At 48.2% G+C, this 24011-nt stretch overlaps 7 protein-coding genes across 7 annotated transcripts; 3 read left to right on the top strand and 4 right to left on the bottom strand.

Moving 5' to 3' along the window:
- Nucleotides 1-1528: 1528 nt before the first annotated feature.
- On the bottom strand, nt 1529-3354 carry BP5553_01564 (uncharacterized protein; the record flags this gene model as incomplete). The annotated part of the gene is made up of 5 exons (XM_032010187.1): nt 1529-2407; nt 2479-2605; nt 2659-2732; nt 2825-3171; nt 3222-3354. 5 exons carry the CDS (start codon nt 3352-3354, stop codon nt 1529-1531), a joined length of 1560 nt encoding a protein of 519 aa, XP_031874241.1.
- A 6479-nt stretch (nt 3355-9833) lies between these two features.
- Nucleotides 9834-10475, top strand: BP5553_01563 (Uncharacterized protein; the record flags this gene model as incomplete). The annotated part of the gene is made up of 1 exon (XM_032010186.1): nt 9834-10475. One exon carries the CDS (start codon nt 9834-9836, stop codon nt 10473-10475), a length of 642 nt encoding a protein of 213 aa, XP_031874240.1.
- A 427-nt stretch (nt 10476-10902) lies between these two features.
- BP5553_01562 (PRP38-domain-containing protein) lies at nt 10903-11679 on the bottom strand (the record flags this gene model as incomplete). The annotated part of the gene is made up of 1 exon (XM_032010185.1): nt 10903-11679. The coding sequence occupies one exon, from the start codon at nt 11677-11679 to the stop codon at nt 10903-10905; it is 777 nt and encodes a 258-aa protein (XP_031874239.1).
- Nucleotides 11680-11996: 317 nt separating this feature from the next.
- BP5553_01561 (uncharacterized protein) lies at nt 11997-12656 on the top strand (the record flags this gene model as incomplete). The annotated part of the gene is made up of 2 exons (XM_032010184.1): nt 11997-12045; nt 12103-12656. The coding sequence occupies 2 exons, from the start codon at nt 11997-11999 to the stop codon at nt 12654-12656; spliced, it is 603 nt and encodes a 200-aa protein (XP_031874238.1).
- A 390-nt stretch (nt 12657-13046) lies between these two features.
- Nucleotides 13047-13540, bottom strand: BP5553_01560 (uncharacterized protein; the record flags this gene model as incomplete). Its single annotated transcript, XM_032010183.1, has 2 exons — nt 13047-13391; nt 13463-13540. The coding sequence occupies 2 exons, from the start codon at nt 13538-13540 to the stop codon at nt 13047-13049; spliced, it is 423 nt and encodes a 140-aa protein (XP_031874237.1).
- A 1165-nt stretch (nt 13541-14705) lies between these two features.
- BP5553_01559 (DBL homology (DH-domain)) lies at nt 14706-18516 on the bottom strand (the record flags this gene model as incomplete). The annotated part of the gene is made up of 2 exons (XM_032010182.1): nt 14706-15754; nt 15801-18516. The coding sequence occupies 2 exons, from the start codon at nt 18514-18516 to the stop codon at nt 14706-14708; spliced, it is 3765 nt and encodes a 1254-aa protein (XP_031874236.1).
- Nucleotides 18517-19369: 853 nt separating this feature from the next.
- BP5553_01558 (V-type proton ATPase proteolipid subunit) lies at nt 19370-20123 on the top strand (the record flags this gene model as incomplete). The annotated part of the gene is made up of 6 exons (XM_032010181.1): nt 19370-19417; nt 19474-19504; nt 19553-19635; nt 19693-19805; nt 19861-20031; nt 20081-20123. The coding sequence occupies 6 exons, from the start codon at nt 19370-19372 to the stop codon at nt 20121-20123; spliced, it is 489 nt and encodes a 162-aa protein (XP_031874235.1).
- Nucleotides 20124-24011: the final 3888 nt, after the last annotated feature.

The following is a 24011-nucleotide window of genomic DNA, read 5'->3' as shown; positions in this document are numbered from 1 at the left end:
AGCATTGTATGTCTCCAACGGGGCCGGGTTATCTGCTGTCATCTTTGTCAGTCAACTCGATAGGCCGGTTCTGTGGGATTTCTGAATACAGAGCCATATTGCCCTCTGAGATGGCCGCTCTGCATCGGCCAGCTTCTCTTATAATTCATACATATGTATGCTTTAGAAGTTGTCTGTTTTGACCCCCTGGAATAATTTCCCTCTCCCTCAGTATCGTATGAGAACGCAATGGTCTGATCGCGATTTTTATATCGCTAGCGCTGTCTCGTTCCATAATATGTCTAATGCATCCATCACCTGTGAACCGTGGCACATCAGAGCCATAGCTTGTTCCTTATGTGCATGTTTGCTAGCATGTTTTGCCTTAGAGTTGTAATTTAAGTAGTGTGACGGTCTGGGAGGCTCAAGGCGCCGTGCGCGACTCGGTGCAACTTCGAGAGCGAGTTTTGGTGTATTATCCTGTCTTATCACAGTGTTAGAGTATTGTGCCGATGTGGATGCGGATATATAGACCGAATGCGAGCCATCGAGAGTCGTATGCTCTCCAGTGTCGTTGATAATTGCCCAAACAGGCACGGCTGCATAGTGAGGGTTCAGGCAAAGCTAGCGAGCTAAAGCATGGTTGCTCCGCCCACAACCAGCCTTAGACTTTAAACAGAAGATATATCGAATCAATCTTGTTATCTCTGTGGTGAAATAAATTACCTGCTATTATAAATAAAAGGTGATGTTAGGATTGAGGTTGAGCATAGGTTGCGAGCAAGCTGAGCCTGGGCCTGGGCCTAGGCAAAGACAGGGTATAGCAAACCTTGACCTTGCCGATGAGTAGCACAGATGGCCAAGCTGTATTTTCCGAGAAGGACCATGATAAGAGTTCATTAGCGGGGTTGTATATAAACTCTCATATAGCGTGCGGCATTTTACAATATACGCATGGAACCCCTGCGAATCCGAGTATGTATCATCACTCAAAGGCTACCCGCGTTCCTATTATGGCATGACCAGATACACTCCAGCTCCCCTAGGCTTGTTCAAGTTTGATGACCCCTCCAGAGAGGTATTATATATTAAGTACAACCTCTGTGGTTGTGTCTCATATTACACAACATCGCTGCTGCGAGTCTACCCAACCGACATAACCAAGACCAGTCGTTAGGCTGCCAACCTATCGCTATACAGAGCCGTGCCTCTTGCAAGGCCATTCGCTCTTGACGCCGACCCAACCCCAGAATACCCTCGCAGAGCTATTATTAAATATTTCCTTTTTATATCTCTAAATATAACGATGCCGCATAAAATTTCGCCGATAACGCCATGTCGCAAAAAAGTCTCACCTCGCATCAAGAAAATTATATTTTTTTGGTGGTTTCGCCATCCGTCTTTTAAGTCGGTCGCGACAACGATTGAACTTTGTGGCCAGTAAGGTTCTCGAGCTTATCGGACCATCCAATCGCGCTGGGAACAAAAGACTTGTCACCTGGAAGCTCTCAGTCATGAAGGGAAGCTTGCCAATTGGACCTTGTTGACCTCAATTTACACGGGCATCCTCCACAAACGGAAAATATGATTTCCTCAGCTTATCTATAGCAGGCCCAAGCTGAAACTGGCTCTCTGGATCCTCGTGATTAGCACAAGGACTTCGGGTCGGCAAAAACCAATCAATCATCCTGTTGCCCATGACGACTTTCAAGTTCAAAAGAGGTGAACCTAAATCCCACGGGTTGACACCAGGCTCCGTTTTTAATACCGCAAAAGTTCGAGTGGCTTTCAGATCCCTAGAGGAGACTTTTTCTATTCTGGAGTTGGGTCCCTGAGATGTTGTGACAGGCATCATCTCCGGTGCCTCATTTGCAAGTTCTCTGGGTGGATTTGCTTCTGTTGTGCTGGAGCGGCTATATGAAGGCCCAGATCCGTCATTCAGAGTTGCTAATTGAGCATCATGTACAGGTCTAGTCGCTGCCCTATCTACTGGCGTTTGCCCGAGTTTATGCTCCTGTTGATTAAGCCCCTGCTGTGGCTGGTCCGCATTGACAGTGGTGGGCGTCTCAACTGAAGAGGAATGATCCGACGGAACCGAGACCTCGGGTGGGAATCCATTAGCATTAAGTGGGTATGTAATCTGGCGATATGGCGGATTCGAAACCATGTATGGATTCATCTGAGTTGGATCTAATGAGGATGGCTTTCGTATAGCAAGGAGGTGCACCTTGGTCTTCGCACCAAGCCTTTCAACTGTGGTGAGATTTCTGATAGCGAGGTCGAGCGATGTGCCGGCCATGCTTGCTGTAAAGAAGAAAAAGAATGCGCTACTAATCATGGCAGTCATTAGACAATTTTCAAAGTAGCCGGGAGGAGAATCAACTAACATTGCTAATATAGCCGCAAAATGACTATTGAGAGATTCGTCCTGTGATAAATATAGTCAGTCGGCATGCAAAGCAGTTCACGCTCTCGAGAACAGGACGCCCAAAAACATACCGGAGAAGTCAGTTGGCGATGAACAAAGAACGCCATGACTACCATTAAATGGAGACAATACATAGCAGTCCAAAAAGTAAACTGAATGAAAAATTTGAAGTTATTTTCACCGACAGGACCTCCAACCCTTCAGAAGATACTTGTTAGTTTCAAGCTGGCATTGGAAGCAAGCAAACGTACCAGGGACAGAAATGATCCATCCTTGCAATGCAGCGTCCAGATGAGCTGTCGTGATGGGTACGATCTGGCTTCCACTGTTCGAACTTAGCATCGTTTTTGCCATAATACTTCAACGAGCAACATCGTGACATGGGGAGGGAAACCAGGAGACAATGGTGGGCCATACATTCGCACAATATTGGCACCAGATGGGTTTTCCATCTGGTTCGCAAACGAATATATCTTTTGTATAGAATAACTCTAGCCCCGGCGAGTCTAGATTATCTTTGGCGTTCACCCCATTATATTCGCCCATACCCAGCCCATCCTCCTCTGACGGGGGTTTGGCTTTCTCCGACCGATCACGCCTTTCCTGAACTGCCGCCGGTCCCAAAGGCACATAAGGAGGCTCGTAGATGGTACTAGCATACAGCCTTAAGAAAAACGTGGCCATGAGCAACAGCAGAGCCAAGTATACAACCAAAATGGGGATCGCCGCCCTTTTATCATCATGTTTGACTAAAAGATAATTGACTTCAGGTGTTAGTACAATCCTCCTGCGCAAGATATCCAGTTCAACTCACTACAGAGCAGGGCAATCGTAACGTAAGTTGCATACCCGGCGACTCCAACGAGCATCAATGGCATAACTCGGGCTGTCCATATATTCGTAGCTATGTTTCGCTCCAACACCTTCTGCGACCTGGCATTCCGCATCCTGTCTACTCCATGAGACTACACCGGCGCGTCGAGGAAAACGGCCTCCTCCTAGGCTGGAAGATCCTTCAAGTCGCGACGATTGACGTAATGGAGTTGGCAAGGAGAATACCGAGAGCAGGTTCTTCCACTTTAAGGCATGGTTATTGCCCACGGAGTATATATATATCTGCAATACTGCATAACGAAATGGCTGGCTCCGAAGCAGAGAAGAGCATACTGTTGGAGTTATCCCCCCAGTTCCAAAGACCAAGTTCAGCCCCTCGGGTTAATTTTAGCACACCTACGTATCGTACGGATCTGTGCCTCAGGCGGACATAGCTCGCTCACGTCCTCACTGCCCAATAATGCCCCACTGAGAATTCGACACGAACACATCTTGCTAGACTTCAACGACTCGACATGTTTTCGACTTCTAATTTTTACTTTTTCATCGTATACTTCTTTACTTCTCTTTTGTTTCTCTTCATATATATGCTACTCCTTACGATTAACGCGTCCTAGGCGCGGCGACTCAGGCTGCAGCTAAACCTCATTAGCAATACTCCGTACTGTAAGAATCTCGCTCTGTTTTTTTGTCCCTTGTAAACCCCCACGCTCGTTACAGCCCTCGATTCGGGGGATTTTTGGGGTCTCGGGGACAGCGTCTTGGATACTCGATTAAGATGCTGACATGCCATCCTTATAGGGCTTCTCGAGACAGCCGGACTCTGCCTCAGCCGCACTCCTCCTTGTTTGGCAATCCTTTCCTCTATATTAGAGCTGAGAAGGTCAGAAGAATACAGGCAGCTTCAGCTCGGCTGGGTAGTTATTCCAAGTGGGAACGCTATGACTTGGGGCTTTGTTTTCTATGAATATTTCGAGATGTGAGAGCCCGAAGTCTTGTCAGTACAAGGTTCTAGGAGCAACCCATTGCTGGCGTTATTAAATTAATATGAAATTTGATTGTTTTAATGGTAGACTCAAGAAATGGTATCTTGACCTACTCATTGATTGATTTGAGCAGAGGTTGGCGGCGAAACCTGAGCAAGACGGTGTTTCACATGTCAGCATCATTGTTCCGGATCCGTATAGATAATGCTCACGAGGGTCTCGAATAACGGGGACCGATTGAGCTATGGGACAGTCTCGGGCGCGATCCATAATGCGGCTCTTCAATCGCGGCCCTCTGAGATGCGGAATACGCAGTGTGTGGTTCCACTCCAGCCCCCACATAAGCCAGTCAGGCTGGCGCCCAGTACTTTACATATGTTCCAAGGATAGATCTCCTATTGAGGGTCATATGTTAGGAGTCTTTTACTGTCTCGGTCAATTTGTAGATGGCTGGTTGGGAGGCGTCGATTATCAATGCAAAGCGTTGCAACCACCACATGGAGTGTTTTAAGCCGCAGAACTAGACAGGTAAAGGGTCATGGAGCCCATACATTGGGAGCTTTCTTAATCTTCCCTCCCTCCTAGACAATATCAGCTGCACTATGGACTAGGCTACGTTTCTCTACCCCTAGGCAACAGAAGATCTGTCTATACAGCAGAAAACGTTATAAAGGATACTCCCTCCCTACTTCTCCACATTGACTATAAGCCTCCGGTCTGGAACATTTGGGGAACTACAACTCCCATGGTCACCTCCATTCTAGCACCCCCCAAAGACTTCTTGCTCTTCTGAGCGACCACTAGGACCCGCACCTTTGCATTTGATGTCAATCATTCGCTTACAAATAGGATGATATGTTATCACTTTGATAATCAACACTAGGGGAGGATTGTTTGAGTGCCTCAAGTTAACAGATTTCATCTCTCCTACCACAGGATGAAATACGAAGATGGCTGATATTCAGTCGAGACCTGCTAATACGGAGGTAACGAAAACCGCAGAACCACTTCTAATATACCTACCAGTATCATACCATAGCGTTAGCTAATTCAGGGGGTATGCAGATCATTAGAAACAGGCCCTCGGCCCTTCACCAAACATATCCACCAATGCCATAACGGCATCAATCAACTTTGACCAATAGAAATATATCAGGCATAGCTATCGAGTGCTAAGTCCCAAACCCCTTCAACTCTATTTACGAGCCGGACAAAGCGCACTTTTCTCAGTGTAGGCGTTTGGAATGGACGAGATAGTACAAGTAGTAAGATACTGGACCAACATCAAATGCGCTTGTTAGCTTACAGAAATACAGGCCCGTTATAGCCTTTCTCTCGCATGGAAACATTTCATAGTCTTCTGTGCTACGGAATAAACTGCAATCCAGTACGAACGTCGCGCCGCTGTTGCAAGAGAGTTTATACTAGCATATACTTATTTACTATCGACCTTCAAGACGGTATCTGATCTCGGGTCTTAGGCATCGAGCGACTGGCTACATACCCAGATTGAGCTACTCCTCCTGGCAAGGCTTTGCTTGCTTGGCCGTTTGGACGTACTGTGTCGGGCGTGGGCCTTAGATTCCCTGGTTAACTGGCCTCGAGAACTTCGCGAATCTCAACAAAATTCCGCGGGATCGTGAGCCTTGGACCTTGATTTCTTCAGCAAATGCTACGTCATACAAATCCGGTCTAGTTAAATAATTCAGCCTCATCCCAGCCTCCTAGAGCCGCACAAGGGTCACGAGGCTCCAAGATTTCATCCATAGGTTGAGCTTCGCAGTACCTACGTATCGACTCAGCCTAGGGTTTATGTCGTTCTGGCTCCTGACGTACGTTTTTAAAACCGCATCTCGCTTCATCATTCTTTTCGCGTTCGATATTATTGGGTTGTTGGTGAAGAAGCCGCCAAGAACAGCGTTGAAAGCCTCACTCAGGCAGGGCATTTTTCGATAGCTGAGCTCACCGATATTAGCTCGGCCCACCGTTGAAGGGTAACCCGCCCGATTCTGTGGACGGAAAGTCACGTTTTCGTATGGTACCGGGCCCGCCGTGAATAGTATTAGGGATGGCCTGGTACCTTTCTCGCAACATCAGAACAATTGGTTCTCACTCCTCCTCCCTTCTAATTACAATCGCCTTGGTTCGTCACCGATATTAAGACCGCAATGACTTCTTTCTATCTAGGCCCCGGTGGATATTATTTTCCCAATCGCTCCCTACTCTGCCCGGTTATCACCGCTCCCAAAGGGGTCACAATGCATTGTCTCATGGCTCAGCAAGCTGACTCTTGTACTGAGACCGGGTCTGTCAACCATACGATTGAAATTCTGTTGGACTGCTCTGTCTTCACAGCCCCTTGTTGAGGGTTTCATTGTTCAGTATCTAGAGGATCAGTGAGGAATCGCCCAGGGCGCTCCCCGTCTGCCTATTCCTAAGGGGAACGGATTGGAATTCAGGGCTGCATCTGTGAAGTAGGGCGATTTGGTGAGCCTACAGAGGTGGATCTTGAAATGGCTGTGCAAAAACCGTTCAATAATAAGTATACAAAACCTTCCACTCTCCTCGCATTTTAAGCATATAATACCTCCCACTCTCCTCGCATTTTCCATATCATCGCATTTCAGCTCTTCTCATTCCATCGAGCATATTCATATCATTCTCCCTCCCGTCAAAAAGCAGCCACCTAGCGCTATACTTATTCCCACATCATGCCCAGCCAATCTAAAAGAAGGGACCAATCTGGTCATAAACACTCTAGCAAATCTCGAAGCAACAACCACCAACAACAATACGAGACCTTGACGGAGTATCGATATTATTGTTGCCAATGTGGCAGTAAAGTCCACATGACCGAATTGGACACAGCCTGTCTCGAGTGCCACCGTACCCGTTGTATCAATTGCACCCGGGAAGCATACCAAGCCCATAAGAGATAAAATCCGTATGTGTGACCGTATCTCGTATCAGAAACGACCCGCTAATCAATATTAGAACCACCTCAAACCCTCCCACTACCTCCTGTAGTTGGGACTATACTTTCACGGACTGTACTATCACGGAAAATGCTATCACAGACACACAAGGCGTTTCTCAGCGGCGTCGCGAAATCGATACAGCATCGGTACCTCTCGTTGACGGGGAGAAAATTTTAGGGTTTTGGTTTGCATTAGACGGATAGATATAGAATGGTAGGCCCATGGGGGGCTCTCCGCGGCGCATTTCAGTTGGAGAATATTCGTGTCATCGCTTCCTGTTTTTGTTTCTTTAGTTTGCCATGACTGCTAGAATTTCTTAGGTGTGTTTTTGCTTTTTTGGATTGTCGTTTTTATCTTCTAGAGGGGGGCACAGATTAGTTGCAAGCATAGCACAGGATATTCCAGCTCTCGTATAGCGAGTTTATATCATTGGTCTTCCCCTGACTTCATTCTGCCTTTCCACTTTCTAAGTGACCTTGCGATTAACATCTTGTGCCTTGTATGTGCATGATGAACATCCACCACACAACCTTATTGCCACATCAATCAGCCTCGCAAGCAAGTAGTTTACTTGGAAACACAGTCATCACCCTCGTCTCCCATTCCCAAACGACGACTCAACCGTTTTTATTACCTCGGTAGCCATCAAGGATGCATCAGGCAGAAGCGAAGGCACTCCAAGCAGCAAATATACTTCGGATGGGGCTCAACATTAAGACCATGCGCCTTGTATGACCTGCAAGATCAAACAGCCTGGCTGAAAGAAGGTTAATTGCATCTAGATATACACAGCCATGACAACACAACACACCATCGGCGATTGCTTCCAAAGCTTGCACAGCGCCTTCCTGAGCATAGACTTCAATATTAACAGCCCAACATAGAGGTGCAGTATGTTGATGGCGGTGGCAGTGGGCGCCCGCCACAAAATGTAAGACATCCTGGTTGGCCTCGTGGGCCGCCCTGGCTGCGGCCTTGGTTGAACAGAATCTAATCTTCAGATGAACGAGATGCGATCTGGAATGGCACGCCACAGCGCCCGTTGTACTGTTGCACTACGAACATGGCACACTGGGGCGGGAAAAGGGCGATCCATCCTCTCATCCCCAGCATACCAGCGTACTCACCGGGACACAAACACGGGCTACCTAGTACCTACCATGTCCACGTCCGTAACGTGTCCCAATAGTTACTTACTGTGTGTCTCCTGGGGGCGCTGCTCCTTCACCGATATATTTCCCAATTCCCGCCTACTTTCCCCTCCGGGCGCGACGTCTCCCTGCGCTTTTCCCGACACCTAGGTAAGGCAAAATGAGGCGAAATAGGCAGCAACTGTAAGGTAAGCAAAACTTCCTTTAACTCTCACCGTGTTGTATATACATAGCTAGGTACTGAGAAATACAGGGACTTCAGTCGCGCAGATCCGAGTAAGGTCCATATACTCTGGAGGCTGAAGGGGTTGAAGTGAGGTGCAAGCGAGGTTGGGACTGGGAAGACCACCGGCTGGTAAAGGGGTCGCGGGGAAATTCGCCTCTACGTACTCCTGGTTCTCGGATTCAGTAGTCTCGGGCACCAATCGCTCGCTCCGCCACAATCCAGCACCAAACGCCTTGGAGTGCGTTTCAGTTGAGCCGCCATCGAGTGAGGCGAGAGAGAGCCGTGGAACTCTGCACTGCATCGGACACTCGTGTATGTGCTGGGGAAAAAAAGCAAGTCTGTTAGGCTGCATCGCTAGCTGGCCCCTTCGCTCGTGGCCCGCGTGGTGAGTCTCCGCCGAAGAGACCTCGATTTCATCGAAGCTTAAATCCCTGTCCTTTTGTTGAGGTGAGGATGCCATAATCCAGCTATGTTCCGAGAGGAATATATCGAGTTGACAATTCGTTTTGTTATCCTCGTCATTCTGTTCCTTAGGATATTTGGAATCAGTTATCGACATCCACGGCGGCCAGAGCAACAGAGCGGAATTGGAATGATAGATCGACCTAGTTTGCTGATAATACAACGAACAACCACCCACCGATTGTCCCCCTCAACTCGGCTTCCTTATCTTATCAAGGATGCGTGTCTGGGTATGTATGTACAGTATGTACAGTAGTCCGTGAGAGGCTACAACTCCTCCCCAAGGTATGCTCTTAAGATTCTACCAATTCGAGCGATCTCGCAAGGTTTGTCCTTAGGGAATATATCATATTTCCCAATATAATTTCATATTTTGGCCTTTACCATTCACTTATATATGCTAGTGTAGCCTGTGTTTGGCCAATTGCTACTTAAAGGAGCTCGCGCCGTGGCCCACATACATCACCGCGGGGTAGATGGTTCATGGCCCAATCATCATTGTTGGAACTCTATCAAGCCACAGCTGCAACATTCTATATCCTCCGCAAGCGCGGAGACCACCTATCCATTACTGGTGAACGGGTGGCGTACTTCTCTGCAACTCTTATACTTCCTCTCGCTCCCCTCTCCTTGCCTGACTTGGCCCCAACTGGACCAAACCGCTACCTCCGAGAGAGTATATCTTAGCTTCGGCAAGGTTAAGTCGCCGTCGTCCGTAAGCCTTGTCTTCCCAAAGCAAGCTGGAGCTTTGTACCTTGCTCACTAGCTGTCTGGTAAAACGAGTCCGCGATGGATCCCCCGCCCTACACCCCTCGTGGCAGCACCTTCCCGTTAACTGACCAAGGCTTCGAGACTGCGTCCATCCGCTCAGCAGCACCCTCCTACGTCTCTACTCTCCCATCACCAGTATCGCCAACCTCCAGCTACTCCAACTACTCCAGCGGGTCCTCCTCTCCTTCCTCCCCCCCCTCCCACTCAGTCCCGTCACTTGCAGCATTCCAGCGTCCAACCTGGTCACGAACACAGATCTCTAACCCTACTGCACGAGCATACCACTCCATCGCACACCGGCGCGCGTCGGCCCTCACAATCCAAGAACAATCCGGACTATTAGCCGCGGCACTGAACGGGGATGGCGGGATCGCGCAGATGAAGCGACGGATGGATGAGGAGGAGCGGGAGAGAAGAATCCGTACGAGTGAGGATCCGGAGTTAGTCGGCGAGCAGGCAGCTGAGAAGAATAGGCTAGAGAGGGAGAGTAGGGAGAATGGGTGGGGAGTTTTGGAGGATGAGGATAAGAGGTGGGATTGGCTTGTTGCGCAAATGAGTGATTGGGAAGAGAGAGATAAGAGTTGGACGAAATTTAGGAAGGAATTGGAGGGTGGTAAGAGGCATAAATTGGCTAAGAGACTTGGTATCAATCGATCGTAAGTTGACGACTGCTGGTGCGAGGTGTTAGGCTCCGGATACTATGTAATTGATATGGCGTTGGCTGGGCTAGGTATCGGATGCTCCTGATTTAAAAGTCTGGTTTTATAGGCGCGTAGGCGGGATAGGTTTGGATAGTTTTGATGGCTCTCCTTGTGCCAAACTATAAGGTACCTATGATAACAATGGAAACCTTCTGCCTTTGCTGTGCGTACTCGTAATGTCAATCATCAGCATGTCGTGCTATTGTGTTATTTAGATATTAGCCAACGCCTGAAGTAACGGCAGATGTGACAATCGAAAAGCGAAGAGAAAAAAGGGCCAAATATTGAACGATGTAATTTAAAGCAATGTTGGGTATAATTTTCGAGATGCAAATAATCCTTCCTTCCCAAACGCCATAATGTAAAAGTTCGTCCATTACCATGCATCAAGGCTCGTCATTGTCATGTTCCTTCTCCTTCTCCCCCATCTCCTTATCGACATGAATCCCCTCTGGCTCCGGCGTAACCTCCCCAAACTCACTCCCTGGACTTTCCTCACTATCGTCCGCCCTCCTCCCATTGTTTCCCTCTACCACCTCGGGGTCACTCTCCAACAAATCCTCAATGTCGCCCAACGGACTCACCCTGGGCTCCAACACATCCAAATCCTCCAGCAGCTCCCTTTTCGGCATCTTCCACAACGTAGTAGCACAAACCCGATCCTTCGTCAACAAATCATCCGCAAACTGGTCCATGAACGTAAGACTAGTCCCGATTCTTGTCCTCCTCTTCAACTTCCTCCGATCCTCCAGGTACGGTTCGAGCATTTTATATACGTCTTTCGCCTGCCTCGTCAGCCGGATATAGAATAGTGCCAATGCTCTTAGATATTTAAATTTCTCGCCGCCAAATTCGAGGTATTCGCGCAATATGTCGTCGCTGGGAGCAAGTTGAAGGAGTTTGAAGGCGAGGCAGAGGAAGGGCGAAGGCCTTTGCGCATCCCCGTATGTGCCGCCGATGAAATTGACGTGGTCGACTACGCGGTTTATTATATCGGCTTCGTTGACAGCGAAGCATTGGTCTTTCCAAAAGTAGCTGTCGATTATTCGTTCCCTGACGGGCTTTTCCATTATGGTGGCTGGGTTAAGGCCATTGGGAGCGAGGGGCCCCGAGGAGCCGCGCTCGTCCATGAATCGTTTTTCATCGGCGCGGTGGTGGGCCATTTTGAGGTTGGGATTTCGATGTTCGGCGGGAGGAGAGGGGAGATTCGAGAGTGAGAGTTGAGGGTTGGAAGAGTTGCTGCGCTGGAGAGGATTTCTGGAGCGGAAACCTCTTATCGGATACCCTTGGTGTCGATAAGCTGGTCTGCGATTCAGTTGCCCGGCCAACATGCGCCACTGTTGACTTGCAGCATCCCAATTGACGCTTACCTTTGAAGTCCAGCAAATACAATTAATCGCACGTCACCAATCCCATTGTCATTATACATTTGAAGAGTTCGAGAAAACAGAATACAGTCATATATGCGCACAAGCTCAGAATGCTCCTCACATCGTCCCAAGTTTCCGTCGCGATCTCCTCCGTCATTGGTACGCTAGGCATTCCCCATCAACATTCCGAGCCTACCTAACCTTTTCACGTCATAGTATTTCTATTTACAACAGCGCTGTTCCTCGCCGGTTACGTCCTCCAGCAGCAAACAGTCCGCGACCTCCGAGCCGCCATAAAACCCCAAATCGCACGCGGGCTGCCAGAACTACAAGTGTTTCTACAACCGCAGTTTAGCGAGGATGAGGAGCTCACGAAACTGGGAGCGACTGACCCGAGTCCGCAGAGTGTGATGGTTGATGGGGATAGAAATGCAAATGTGAATACGAATGGCGAACAGAGAGAATTTAGAGGGGAAAACGAGAAAGTGGAGGAGGAAATGGAGGGTGGCATTCGGAGACAGAAAGTAAAACAGTTGAAGGAGCAATTGGCGTTCCGGACGGGAAATAAAGAAGGAGAGATGGAATCCCAAAACGCAGAGGTTGAGGAGGAAGATATCGAGCTTCCTCACGCGGAAGATGACCGAAATACAAAAGAAGAGCCAGAAGAGAAACCGCTAAGTAGAGCGGCGAGGAGGAAGAAGATCAAGGAACAGATTTTAGCGGACGGTGATGGGGAGCATTTCAAAGGGTATAGGAGACGGGCATGGTGATTTTTTAGGATATACCACTTCCGGGATAATGGGAGGGCTGGACCGAGCATGGATATGGAGGTAATCTGACGGCGTTGAGGGACATTACATGACCTTGACAAATGATTTTGGAGTTTGGGAAGTACGTCTCTAGGCATAATGACGGATATGTGGGTGTTTTATGTTATTATTGTGATGAATGCAGATATCATTCATGGCGCAGCTATCGCTCACCTATGGATTCTCTAGATCCAGCCTGCACCTTTTGCTGTCTCCCGCCTAATATGCAGCATGGATAACCTATGCTAGAAACCGCCGTCGATAATTCGCCCATATGAAGAAGATTTTACTTTACCCACATGTCCCAATTCCACATACCCCACATCTTCCCCCAGTCTAGAGTATAAGCAATCACAACCCAGTTTCACTCCCCATGCCCCTGACTCTCTGCGTAACCGGCCCAGCCTCGGGATCATTTATATCCTCAATACACTCAACCGTTGGATTCATCGCCACATCGCTATCAGAACTCCCTTTCCTGCCAGTCTCCGTATCTATAGACGGATAATCCCCACCGCCTCTCGCACCTGGGACGACCTGGAAATACCCGATATCTTCGGAAGGTGCTTCTTTTTGTAGACAAGCCGGTGTAGGATGGGAGGAAAATGAACAGAAGTGCGGAGTCGGGAGCTGGTCGACGCAGCGGGGACAGCGGTCGCCGAATTTTGGGACGGTGTTGTGGCAGTTCGTTGAGCTCTGAGGAAATGATTAATTAGCAATAGAGGAAATGAAAGTGGAATAGGAGCGGATTAAGAAGAGATACTAACATAGTAATTCGCACAATAGCAATCCACGTTTGTGGATGCCAGAGGAGTTTCCATAGGGTAGAGGGATAGAGATGCCATATTTTATGTTATATATTTTGTATATACTTGAAGCCGAAAGGCAGGATACGTATTGTCTTAAATTTGATGAACTGAAGGAGAAAAAGGAAAAGATTCACGGTCATGAGGATACTTGCAAGGGAATAAAAGAACCTACATAGATATGGAAGGGATAAGAAACTCAAGGCAAAGCACCCAGTCAGTGCCTACTAACTTCTCGATGGCCTGCAGCTCGCATGGCACAATGGACCGCAATGCATGACATCTTGCAACTACACGATTTAGCAAGAATCGAACTAACGGTGGTATACCAGCGAAACCACCCCACAATTCTGCCCTTCCAGAGCTGTCTTTTAAGGGTCTAGATGCGAATGGGACGGTCTTCGTGGCACTAGCTGTAGACAAGTGAAAGAGTCAGCATTGGACTACTACCGATGACGCCGGTGTTTGGATTTCATCATTCAGATCTAGATCTAGATCAGATCACATCACATCACTCATGGATATCCTCCATTCTACGGAGGTTGATATGCATGATAAGCGGTCATTCGGCTTATGTTAAGGAAATATTTGTTTATATTTAAAAACCGAGGAAAGAAATTAGAACTTTGCCCGCGTTATGGAGTGTGGCGATCGATAGTGCCCAATTCGACGTCAATCTAGAATCAAAATACTTCGGGTGGTACTGTGGCGATTGATATCAGGTCGTGATTTGCTAATTTACTACCACCATTATTATTAACCACCGCCTTCCCCATGCCAATAAGTAGCTGACTCGGAATCAGTGAATACACGCATCTATTCATAGGGACTACACAGGTGCAAATGTACAGAAGAGACACAGGAATAAATCCCTCTCCATTGAACCAGAATAAAAATCAAGATCCTTCAATACGCCGATCGCTGATTGTGCCACTAATAAGAGTCCAAGCATTCCTTCCTCCCACAAAGCATCACATTAGGTTATCATTCGATCGATCTATGGACCCGCACATCCCTCAGTCGAGAAGCGAGCTAGTTAATTTGAAGCACAGAAGAAGAGCGTGTCCAGCACACTGTGAGAAAGAAGCATCGCATGTGGAGGGAAACCAGTTAAAGGAGCGCTGGGGAAGAACATGCCATGCCGTTTCCACAGACGTGATACCTAGACCATTATAAAATCCGAGTGTACCCAGATCCTATATTCTTAGTGTCCCGATGAAGTCTGTGGATGATGGTTTCGATATTCTGGTTGTGGGGTGGCATTCTGGGTTTCTGGACGCCTGCCCTGTGGCCAGAAGTCGATCGCGGCCACAACATCTTCGCCTCGCTCGTCCTCGTATGCGTAGATTATCTCGTCTGTGTCAGATTCAAGGCCGACGTCAGACTTGCTTGATGGACTCACCTCTCGCGTGCTTGTATGAAGCATACGAATATTCTTATGCGGCACAATATGCACTGCCATCGTCTCAATATTCCGGATCTCGATGAAGTTGGGTTCGAATGCCAATATCCATGGATACGAGAGAGAAAAGCTTTGAGGTTGCCCTTCCCAATCGATCTTCCAATCAGGCCGGGCTCGCCAACCATTGCGATTGACGAAGAATGAGAACTCCGAATAATTGAGGAGGAACTCCCCATTGAGCCGCTCAATTTGGATGGGCCTAACATTCTCTTTGCGGGACACAAAATCCAAGGATGTATCAGCTTGATCGAGGAGCGATTGGGTTTCCAGGGTCTCCAGTGATACCACCTCAAATCCTCTTGCACAGGCCACACAAAGTTTTGTCTTGAGGAAGTGGATGGAGGACGATTCCGTGGGAATGTAAAACTCTTTGAAGGCCTTGAGCTCATCCTGACCACTGTTGAACATCTTGAAGCCCTTTTGCTTCTTTCCCTTCGACATGGCATCGTTAGGCTCAAATACTTTGATCGTGGTCGAGAGGGCGGAAGACTTGACGCAGCAGACCAGGTGACGACCGAGACATATGCCAGTCTTGAAGAAATTGCAGTGACTTTGGATCTTCTTCGGCCTTTTGGAAAGCGCAGGCTCATTAGGGTTTAAAGCGGACAATGGATAGGACAACAACGATTTCTGCGAGAGCACCAGGAGTAACTGGTACTCTTCGAGGACATCAACCTGGGTCACGGATGTGGCATCCAGCACCCTTATTGGTTTCGCATCTGCATCCTTCGGCCTGCGATCGGAGACAAAGATGCCAGAATCGGTGCCGTAGATAAGTTTCCGCCCACCATCTGCGTCTATTAGTATATATTTCGGGCCGAGGATTTAAGTACTTACCAAACGGAACGACACAGTTGACCCTATTAGCGGCTGAGAAAAATGAGGTCGATAAATTGGTACGGTTATAGACGTCTCCACGTTTTCTAAGAATGGCCTGTTGTTCCCCGATATGCTCCATCCATTTGGCTCTCGAGAGTTGAGAAGCTGCGTACAGGGCCAACTCATAGCCACTTTTGCCGATATGACAGAACGTGATGGGAAACCCTTCCTTCTTGGTGTTGTCATTGGCGGTAGCTTTCGGGATCAAGCTGGATGAGGGTCGTTTGACAATACCGGCCTTCGGGTATACCTCATCCATTTCACGGATAGAAAGCAGCTCGAGTGGTATGGGTCTGCGATAAGCCTTGACTTCTTCTTTCTTTCCTACGGTCTTTGTGCGAACCATAAGCACGGCATGATCTAGGAGCCATACTTGGATGTCCGACGGGTCTGTTGGTGTCTTTTTGAGTCCGCCTTTGTAGATAATCTCGCGCTTCTCTTCCGTCAACTTCAAGTCAACGCGGTCGGGCTGCCGGAATCGAAGTTGTTCATTCAACCGCTTTAGATTGAAACGATTTTCAGCCTTGCCAGACTCGGCATTGACTCTAGTCAATAGGTCGCGAATCATCTTCATAGCCTTAGGAACATCGTCAAGATCAGGATTTCCTTCCTCGGTATATTTAAGTACATTTTCAAGCAAGAGGGGATACCGAGCAAGGCGAGTGGTTGGCTTGGTTAGGTAACCGTTAAGCTCCAGCTTCCTTGATTCCTTCCGCCGCTCGGTCTCATCAACAAACTTCGAGAAGAAGGGATTAAGGGATCGTTCATTCTCAAATTCGAACTTCCCTGCCAACTGGTTTGCGCCATAAGTGATGAACGGCTCAAACTGTGGCACGAATTCGAGGAAAATGTCGCCAACAGACTTAACGACCGGCCCTTTGGTCTGCCGCTCTGTTAGAGATCGGGCAAAACGTGAGCTTACTGCGTGGATGCTGGGAGGATCGACAATGTTCGTAAATATAGTTTTAACAGTTTTCTCTCTCCTTGATTCTGGGATTGGTGACGGGGCCGCTGGGTTTGTAGAGCGCAAAGGAAGGATCCACAGATCTCGTAAATATTCCAAATCCTTCACGAAATCTCTCTCGGTGTACACAATTTCAGAAATGACTTCTTGGCGTTTCTTTTCTCGTTCGCTGACGCTATCTGCGACTTCCTTTGACACCGTATTGATCCAAAGTTTCTGTTCATCTGGCTCGTCTACATCGTGGAGACTGGCTTCCGATTTCTCGCGTCGGAGACCAGGCTGGGGCTGCAAGTTCAATCTTGATTGCTGCTCTAATCTTCGGGGGCATGCTATTGAGTAACACAACTGATCTCTCGTGCAAGTCGGAGAATAGCACTCGCTGAGAAGCACAAAAATACCATTCACTTCCGGTGCTTCATGTGGCTCGTCCATCATGGTCTCGCGGAACTGGTACAATTCGACGGGCGAGTCACGAAGTCGGTGCTCATAAGTCACATCGTGGAAAAATTTCTGCGCATCCAAAGCTCGGCCGAGCAACAGCGCCAGATTTCTATCCGTGGTCTTGATGATATAAGAGATAACATCAACCGCATCAGCTCCACTAAAAGCATTCTTGTACGTGAGGTCATTCTTTGTCCGATCCCCCACGGTAATCTTATCCCGAAAGCATTCGGCCACCCGTGAGATCAATGCGGGATACACCAATGGAGATTTACGTCGACCGCCTGTACCACTGCCAACAGACTTCGTCACTGAAGGACGGTGCTGAAGTGAATCTGTTCGCTCACTGGGGACGATCGTTGATGCCATCGACATTGATCGGCTCATATCCCCTGCAGTAGTTGAGGAAACCATGCTAGTAGCTCGTGTCTGGGTGGCAGGACTTCGTGGGCCAGAAGCATATTGGTAGGCTGGAGCATCTTGTGTCCCAGACGATGTTCTTCGATTCGGGATCACTCGGCCGCTCATTGTCTGGTGCTGGTCGCGATCTTGAGGATGGCTAGTCATGGACATCGCTCGCTCATCGTGCCTTTCAGGAACTATACGCCCTTGGGCAGTCGTTCTCGAGGCCTGTCCGTGATATGGAGCTTGCCTGAAGGCATTCGCAGGTGCTTGTTGGTAAGTACTCGGAGGTGGTTGATACATTTGCGGCCGGGGTATGCTTGCCAGCGACTGGGAACGGTAGGCGTCGGAATTCAGCGCTGGTGGACCCTGATAATATCGCTGTTGCTGCTGTGGTGGGGGTTTTGGGGGATAGTGCTGCTGTTGAGGTCCGCCACGGGGATCGATGCGTTGTGGTGAAGGATATGGTCTGCGATCTTGGCGTACTTGTTGCGGCAGATACTGAGGCTGAGGTTGCGACGGAATCTGGCCTGGTTGCTGTGGTCTTGGACCTGGGTGGTATCCGTTCGACATATTTCCAGCATTCGGGCCCCCTCCGGGCGAAGGTGAATAGCCGTTGTACGATTGTCGAGGTGGAGGCTGTCGTTGCATACCACCATATATCGGCGAGGTCTGCGGATTCATTGTCTGGGTGCGATGGGCCACGCCCGCTGAAGGGGGAACTACTGAAGAGTTCATCGTTTGGGATCGACCAGAAGGGGCAGCTCCAAAGATGTTCGAGAACGCTGCGTCTCGCTGATGGTTCGAGGCATGGCCATATTCGCTGGGACGCTGTCCGTTAGACCGACCCTGCTGATAATCCGCCATCGTATCTGCCAGCTATAATAGAATCAGCCTTTGTACCGCGGTCGATTTGCCGGCGCTGATGGATCTATATACCTACTCCACGAAGCCGCGGGCAGGTACCCCGGCTTCACCGCCTACAGCCCGAGCAATTCCCTCACTCCCTGTCGACACCGACGGGAACTCGCCGTATGGCGACCGATATATATTGGTTGGCAAAGTCGCCGAGCGGCCGGGTGCTGTTGAAGTTGAAGTTGACGTTGGTTTTGGGTGAGATTGCCTCACGGGAGGGATCTGCAACCCCAACGCTTCTGAATTCTATTCGCGGGGATATAGACCGGTAATCACGGCATACATTGAGGTTCTGCGACAGCAGATGCTCGATGGCTCGATGTTATATCGCGGGAAGTTGGAGGTCGGAATCCCAGATTCTTCGCGATCTCCAAAGGCACACCTGGGTGTTGGTACTGGTACTTCGCTAGCGCTCGGATATTTGACGCTCGCCAAGGACTAGGTACAATTAGATCGTAATTCTGCCAGAGGATATGCTCTATTGCAATCCAAAAGCGTGCGGAGGTTTATGTTATTACAAACGGCCTCAAAGGCTTGACACAGTTGTTTGTAGTGGCTTGTAGCGCGTGCATATCTACAAAGGTACAAAGTATATCTCCTGTTGAAGGGTTCCACCGCCCGTGTTTTACCATCGGCACGTGACTATAGTGCCCATTAAGCGACGCGGCTCGGCCCAACCGCCGTTCAAGGGCCACCGCGCTGGATCTGGATATTGACGACCTCTTATCACGACCGTTCAGCGTCATTATCCACCACCCCCGACCTTAAATCAGCTCAAAGGCACAGGCGCAGAGCTGCAGACGAGATGGATAAGTTGGATTACACCCCCAAGTTTGCCCCTTTCTTCGGAATGGTACGTGGTTAAGCTGGTTGTTTGTGTTCTGGAACGTTTGACTGACAGCTCTCCAGGCCGGCATAGCCTTTGCGATGACTTTCGGATGTGGGCATCTCCGCTGCGACCCAAAAGATAAGTGCTGATCTGGGATAGGTATTGGCGCAGCATATGGCACAGCAAAGTCTGGGATCGGAATCTCGGGCGTGGCCACGTTTAGACCAGATCTAATAATGAAGGTTCGTGGGCTGCAAGGAGCACTATGGGGTATTCAGGGCTAACGTCTCTTCTATTAGTCTCTGATCCCCGTGGTCATGTCTGGAATTATCGCAGTATACTCGCTGGTCATTTCGGTTCTGATCGCAGGAGATATGGGGCCCCCTCCTCAGCTAAACTACAGTCTTTTCAAGTATGCACATAACCTGATGGATTATGATAGGTTGCCATAGCTAACTATAAACCAGTGGATTTATGCACCTCGGCTGCGGCCTTTCAGTAGGTCTAACCGGACTTGCAGCAGGATATGCAATTGGGATTGTGGGTGATATGGGGGTACGATCATACATGAAACAATCGAGGATATTCGTTGGGATGGTTTTGATTCTGATTTTCGCTGAAGTCTTGGGTCTCTACGGGTTAGTACATTCTGATATCCAGTAATATGCGCCCCTGCTGATAAGCTAGACTTATTGTCGCCTTGATCCTCAACACGAAGAGCCGAGGATAGGGTGTGTTATTTGGACCTGGTCGCCACAAGGAAAAGTTGGTGTCGATATTGAGAGGCTGTACGACAAATATTGTTTGACTAAGAGACGAGATTGGCTGCATTGCTAGGAGTTCCGGTTGCGAATAGACCCAATATTGATCAGTTAGTGGCCTTACGATCCGGATGTTTTGTATATGTTTATATATATCTTTCTTTTTTCGGAAGCAGGCCATTGAGGGCATTTATATTCGCAAACCCTTGTTACTCCAAGGAGCGAGCAGTGGCTTATTCATGAGTCTATGAACTTTATACCATCTCATCAACGCTCAAGACAAATTTCGTGCTCAAAAGTTTGTTGCTACAGCGGGTTACTCTCAGGTATCCTTCTAGTTTACTCTTACCCTGGATATTCGTAGAACACCTACCTTCCCAAACCAGGGCAGTTTAAACTGCAACGATGATTCGCACTATTTGGTCGTTTCTCGGGGCGCGTGGAGAAACAGTTTCGAATATCCCCTTCGTCAAAGCTAAGTTCGGTGTCGAGAGCCTTCTCCTCGGCAAACCCACATTTGTCTAGCTGTTGAGTTTCACTGCCTCCCTATTCACATAGGGTCAGTGGTGGAGACATGTAGGTGCAGTTGGTAGGCAAATGGCCCGTTGCTGTTACTTTGCTATCTTGTTGCTCTGTTGTTAACATCATTTGACAAAACACAAAACCTGCCCCTGGTTTATTTGCTCTGAATTTTGTCGACTACTCCACTACTTTTAAAGATCTAAATTTCCTATCCTCTCGGTATTTCGCTTTATTCTTGTGAAAAGTTTCAAGAAGTGATGGGGAAGTCTGCCATACCAAGTCTATCAACAACCGTATCATGGCCAACATTACTTAAGATCACTATTGATCTGTGGAAACGGTTGTTTGCCCAAGCTTTCATTGCAGTCCTCTCTAGGCGATGAAGTATAATTGTTCTGCAGCTTTTCCCACATCACGCCGTTCGAGGTTAACGAATGCCAACAGGAAATGCTATTCGACTTTCCGCTCGATTCCAACAATCCTCGGTTTGTGTTCTATGAACCAGCCAGAGTCGAGAGTGCGAGGTAGTTGTAGGAAGCCGCTGCGAAGTATAGCACCCCCAGCTAATTTTCTTTTCGCCGTGCAGCAGCTACTGGGCAGCATTGCCAAGATCTGCGAGGGCAAGGCGACACCTGATAAGAAACAGAATCCTAGAAATACGAACCTATGACCGTTCTAAACTGACCAACTGGAGAAAGGGTTAGTATACGAGGAGTTATAAATGAATATATATATTCTGTTAAACCCCAGCAAGGTCCGAAATAATAGATTAGGATATTAAGCGATGCCTTATATATATACTGGCCAGGTGGTTATACGTCGGCGCATTTGGGTTCTGATTTCCCTCCACCTCGCCCCGATGCTTCGAGAGATTGAGAGGCTATGAACACATCACTGTTAGAAGAAGTCGAAGATCTTATGAAACACTTCAAAATCCATCAAAAGTGGATTCCTGTCAGCCTGCAGCCCTGATCTGGCTATCAAGGAATCCCCAATGGAGGCAGTGCAATTCTACTTGTCGTAGCGCAAAAGGAACCAGAACACTTCAGCGGTCAGCCAGGGCAGGCGATGCTAAGCATCGCCCTAGGGGGCTCTTCAAACCGGGATGAGAGTGATACACGTGAGGTGTTTTCTAGGAATGCATTGGCGACATGGTTTCAACTCGATTAACAATTGCCTTTTTAGTTAGCCGATTTCACTCTTCCTCATTTCCCACGCCCTGGGCGCTCTTATAACCCGGCAACTGAGTTTGTCGTCTATTATATGCATGTCCTACTGTGGCGCCTTTAAATCAATAGCATCAAATCCATTTTATCACTTAACATTAATATAGTAACTTCATTCTAGTGGCAACGGCTTTTATATGTGATATGTATCTCTTTCACAATTATTTAATCTAATTTCTGTACAACATCCTTCTCTTATGATAGGGATTATAATAATTCCGGAGGAATTCCTATATTCCGAACTATAATGCCTAAAGTAACTTATTAGAGCAGCGGCTACTCAGGTTTAAGACGGAAACAAGCTTTGATAAGGTAAAGATTCGCGTGGGACTGGTAGTACGTACATAAGCTTCCTACAAAACCCGTTGCACCTTCAGACCTTCTGCGCCAACCTTGTCTCTTAAAAAGCTTCCGCAGGGCAGCGTAACATCGAGATGACATTTCTTTTAGCCAGCCTATAGAAAACGTATAACAAAATGTTCGCAAGCGGCCGGCTCCGATATCGAAAACCATATAGTCAGTGATAGATACTTTCGCCTTCCTAATCGAGTTGGTTATGCCGCAACAACACTCATGTGAGGACTAATCCGCACAGGGCCAGTACTCCGCAAACTTCACTGTGGGTGGCTGTGACCTGATGATAGGTAATGTGATGGGTAATAGGTAAATAATAAAGTACAGGGAATATGATAGGGGCCAGTGAGTTGCGTTGATCGCCGGTCGCTGGATGACGCGAGAACGGCGCAGCGATGCAAGATCTAGGCTTGCCTGTCGTTGGCCGGCAGCATGAAGTATCTATGTAACCCATAACCCAGCACTTCATACCTACCTTGCCTATGTATCTCCGAACAGGCATGCCTGAAGTGAAGTGTCATATTTCGAGGGATCACGAATCCTCGTCGCCCAAGAGCGCAAAGGTGCAAACAACAATGCCAAATATTGGCCGTGTAGCTAACTTGTAGACTCAAAAGCTGTTCAGACACCGCCACAGAGGCACAACACTCGCGATGTTTGATTGGGCTTATGATTCATGTCACCTGTCGATCTCTATATTAATTTCGTTTCATATCCTCTCCTCGCCGGTATTTCCCCCAGGACGCTCGCTGTCCACAAGGTTCGGTCGGTAGTGAGATGGAGGTTACTAAGAGCTCCCCGGTAGATCGACAAGTGCCTGCTCGAAAGGCTTAGCTGGGTCAACCCCGGCTGTACTGTACAGCGCAAAGCAATATCTTGAAGCTTAATGTCAAACCTGTTAAGCCACTCATTGCGCTGAACCGCTGCAATGATCCCGCCGCAGACAAAAGTGAGAGCCCCGCGTTATTTGTCCCTTGACACCTTCTGCTTCTGCTTATTATTGGCCGTGGGTGATGCGGATAATTTACCAAGCGCCGGGTTCAAAGAGTTGTGGCGTCTTTTACCGGCCACCGCTGCGGTCCACTAAAGCTTAATTGAGGCTACAGGACATGAGAGGCTTAATGCGACGATGATGCGATCTGATATGTACGGAAGCCCATATGGCCCCAAAGTATCAAAAGCATCTTTACATACTTAGGTACCTAGGTACCTTATATTTGACTACTTTCTAGAGCTGATGAAGTAAAGGATGTTATCATCAACCTGCATTAGCACTAGAGAGACGGTGTTTTATGCATCATTTGGAAGCTGGCGAATACCCAGTCCGGCATAAACTTGAGGATATCGCATTTGTTGTCCAAACCATCCTTCGCCCTGGTCATAATAACCACATTTCCCACGGTGTGGTGGGTTCGCAATCATAAATACAGACGAGGATGGCCGCTGACTCGTTGCCAAGTGCTCGTATCATAAGTGAAGGTGACTGGATCGTCCATGAAACAATACTATAAAGCGAAAATGTTAAAAAAGCGCAAATAATAATTAGCATCTCTCCCTCCTTAGTCCCTGAAGTTCCTTAACTAACACCAAAACAATAGCCAAAATTGATACGTACCTTTGTAGGATGGGAGATATTCCTAAAACTGCATGGTGCGGGCTGATCGAAATTTATAGCTACTAAACAAATTAGATATTAAGATTCTACGTGAAAGCTCTAGTTTCAAACATACCGTGCATAACACTGAAAGTCCCAAA

This window comes from Venustampulla echinocandica (assembly GCF_003357145.1).
Source record: "Venustampulla echinocandica strain BP 5553 chromosome Unknown scaffold_0, whole genome shotgun sequence".
NCBI lineage: Eukaryota > Fungi > Ascomycota > Leotiomycetes > Helotiales > Pleuroascaceae > Venustampulla > Venustampulla echinocandica.
The sequence above is the reverse complement of the archived record's forward strand: the minus strand, read 5'-3'. Positions and strand labels throughout refer to the sequence as shown.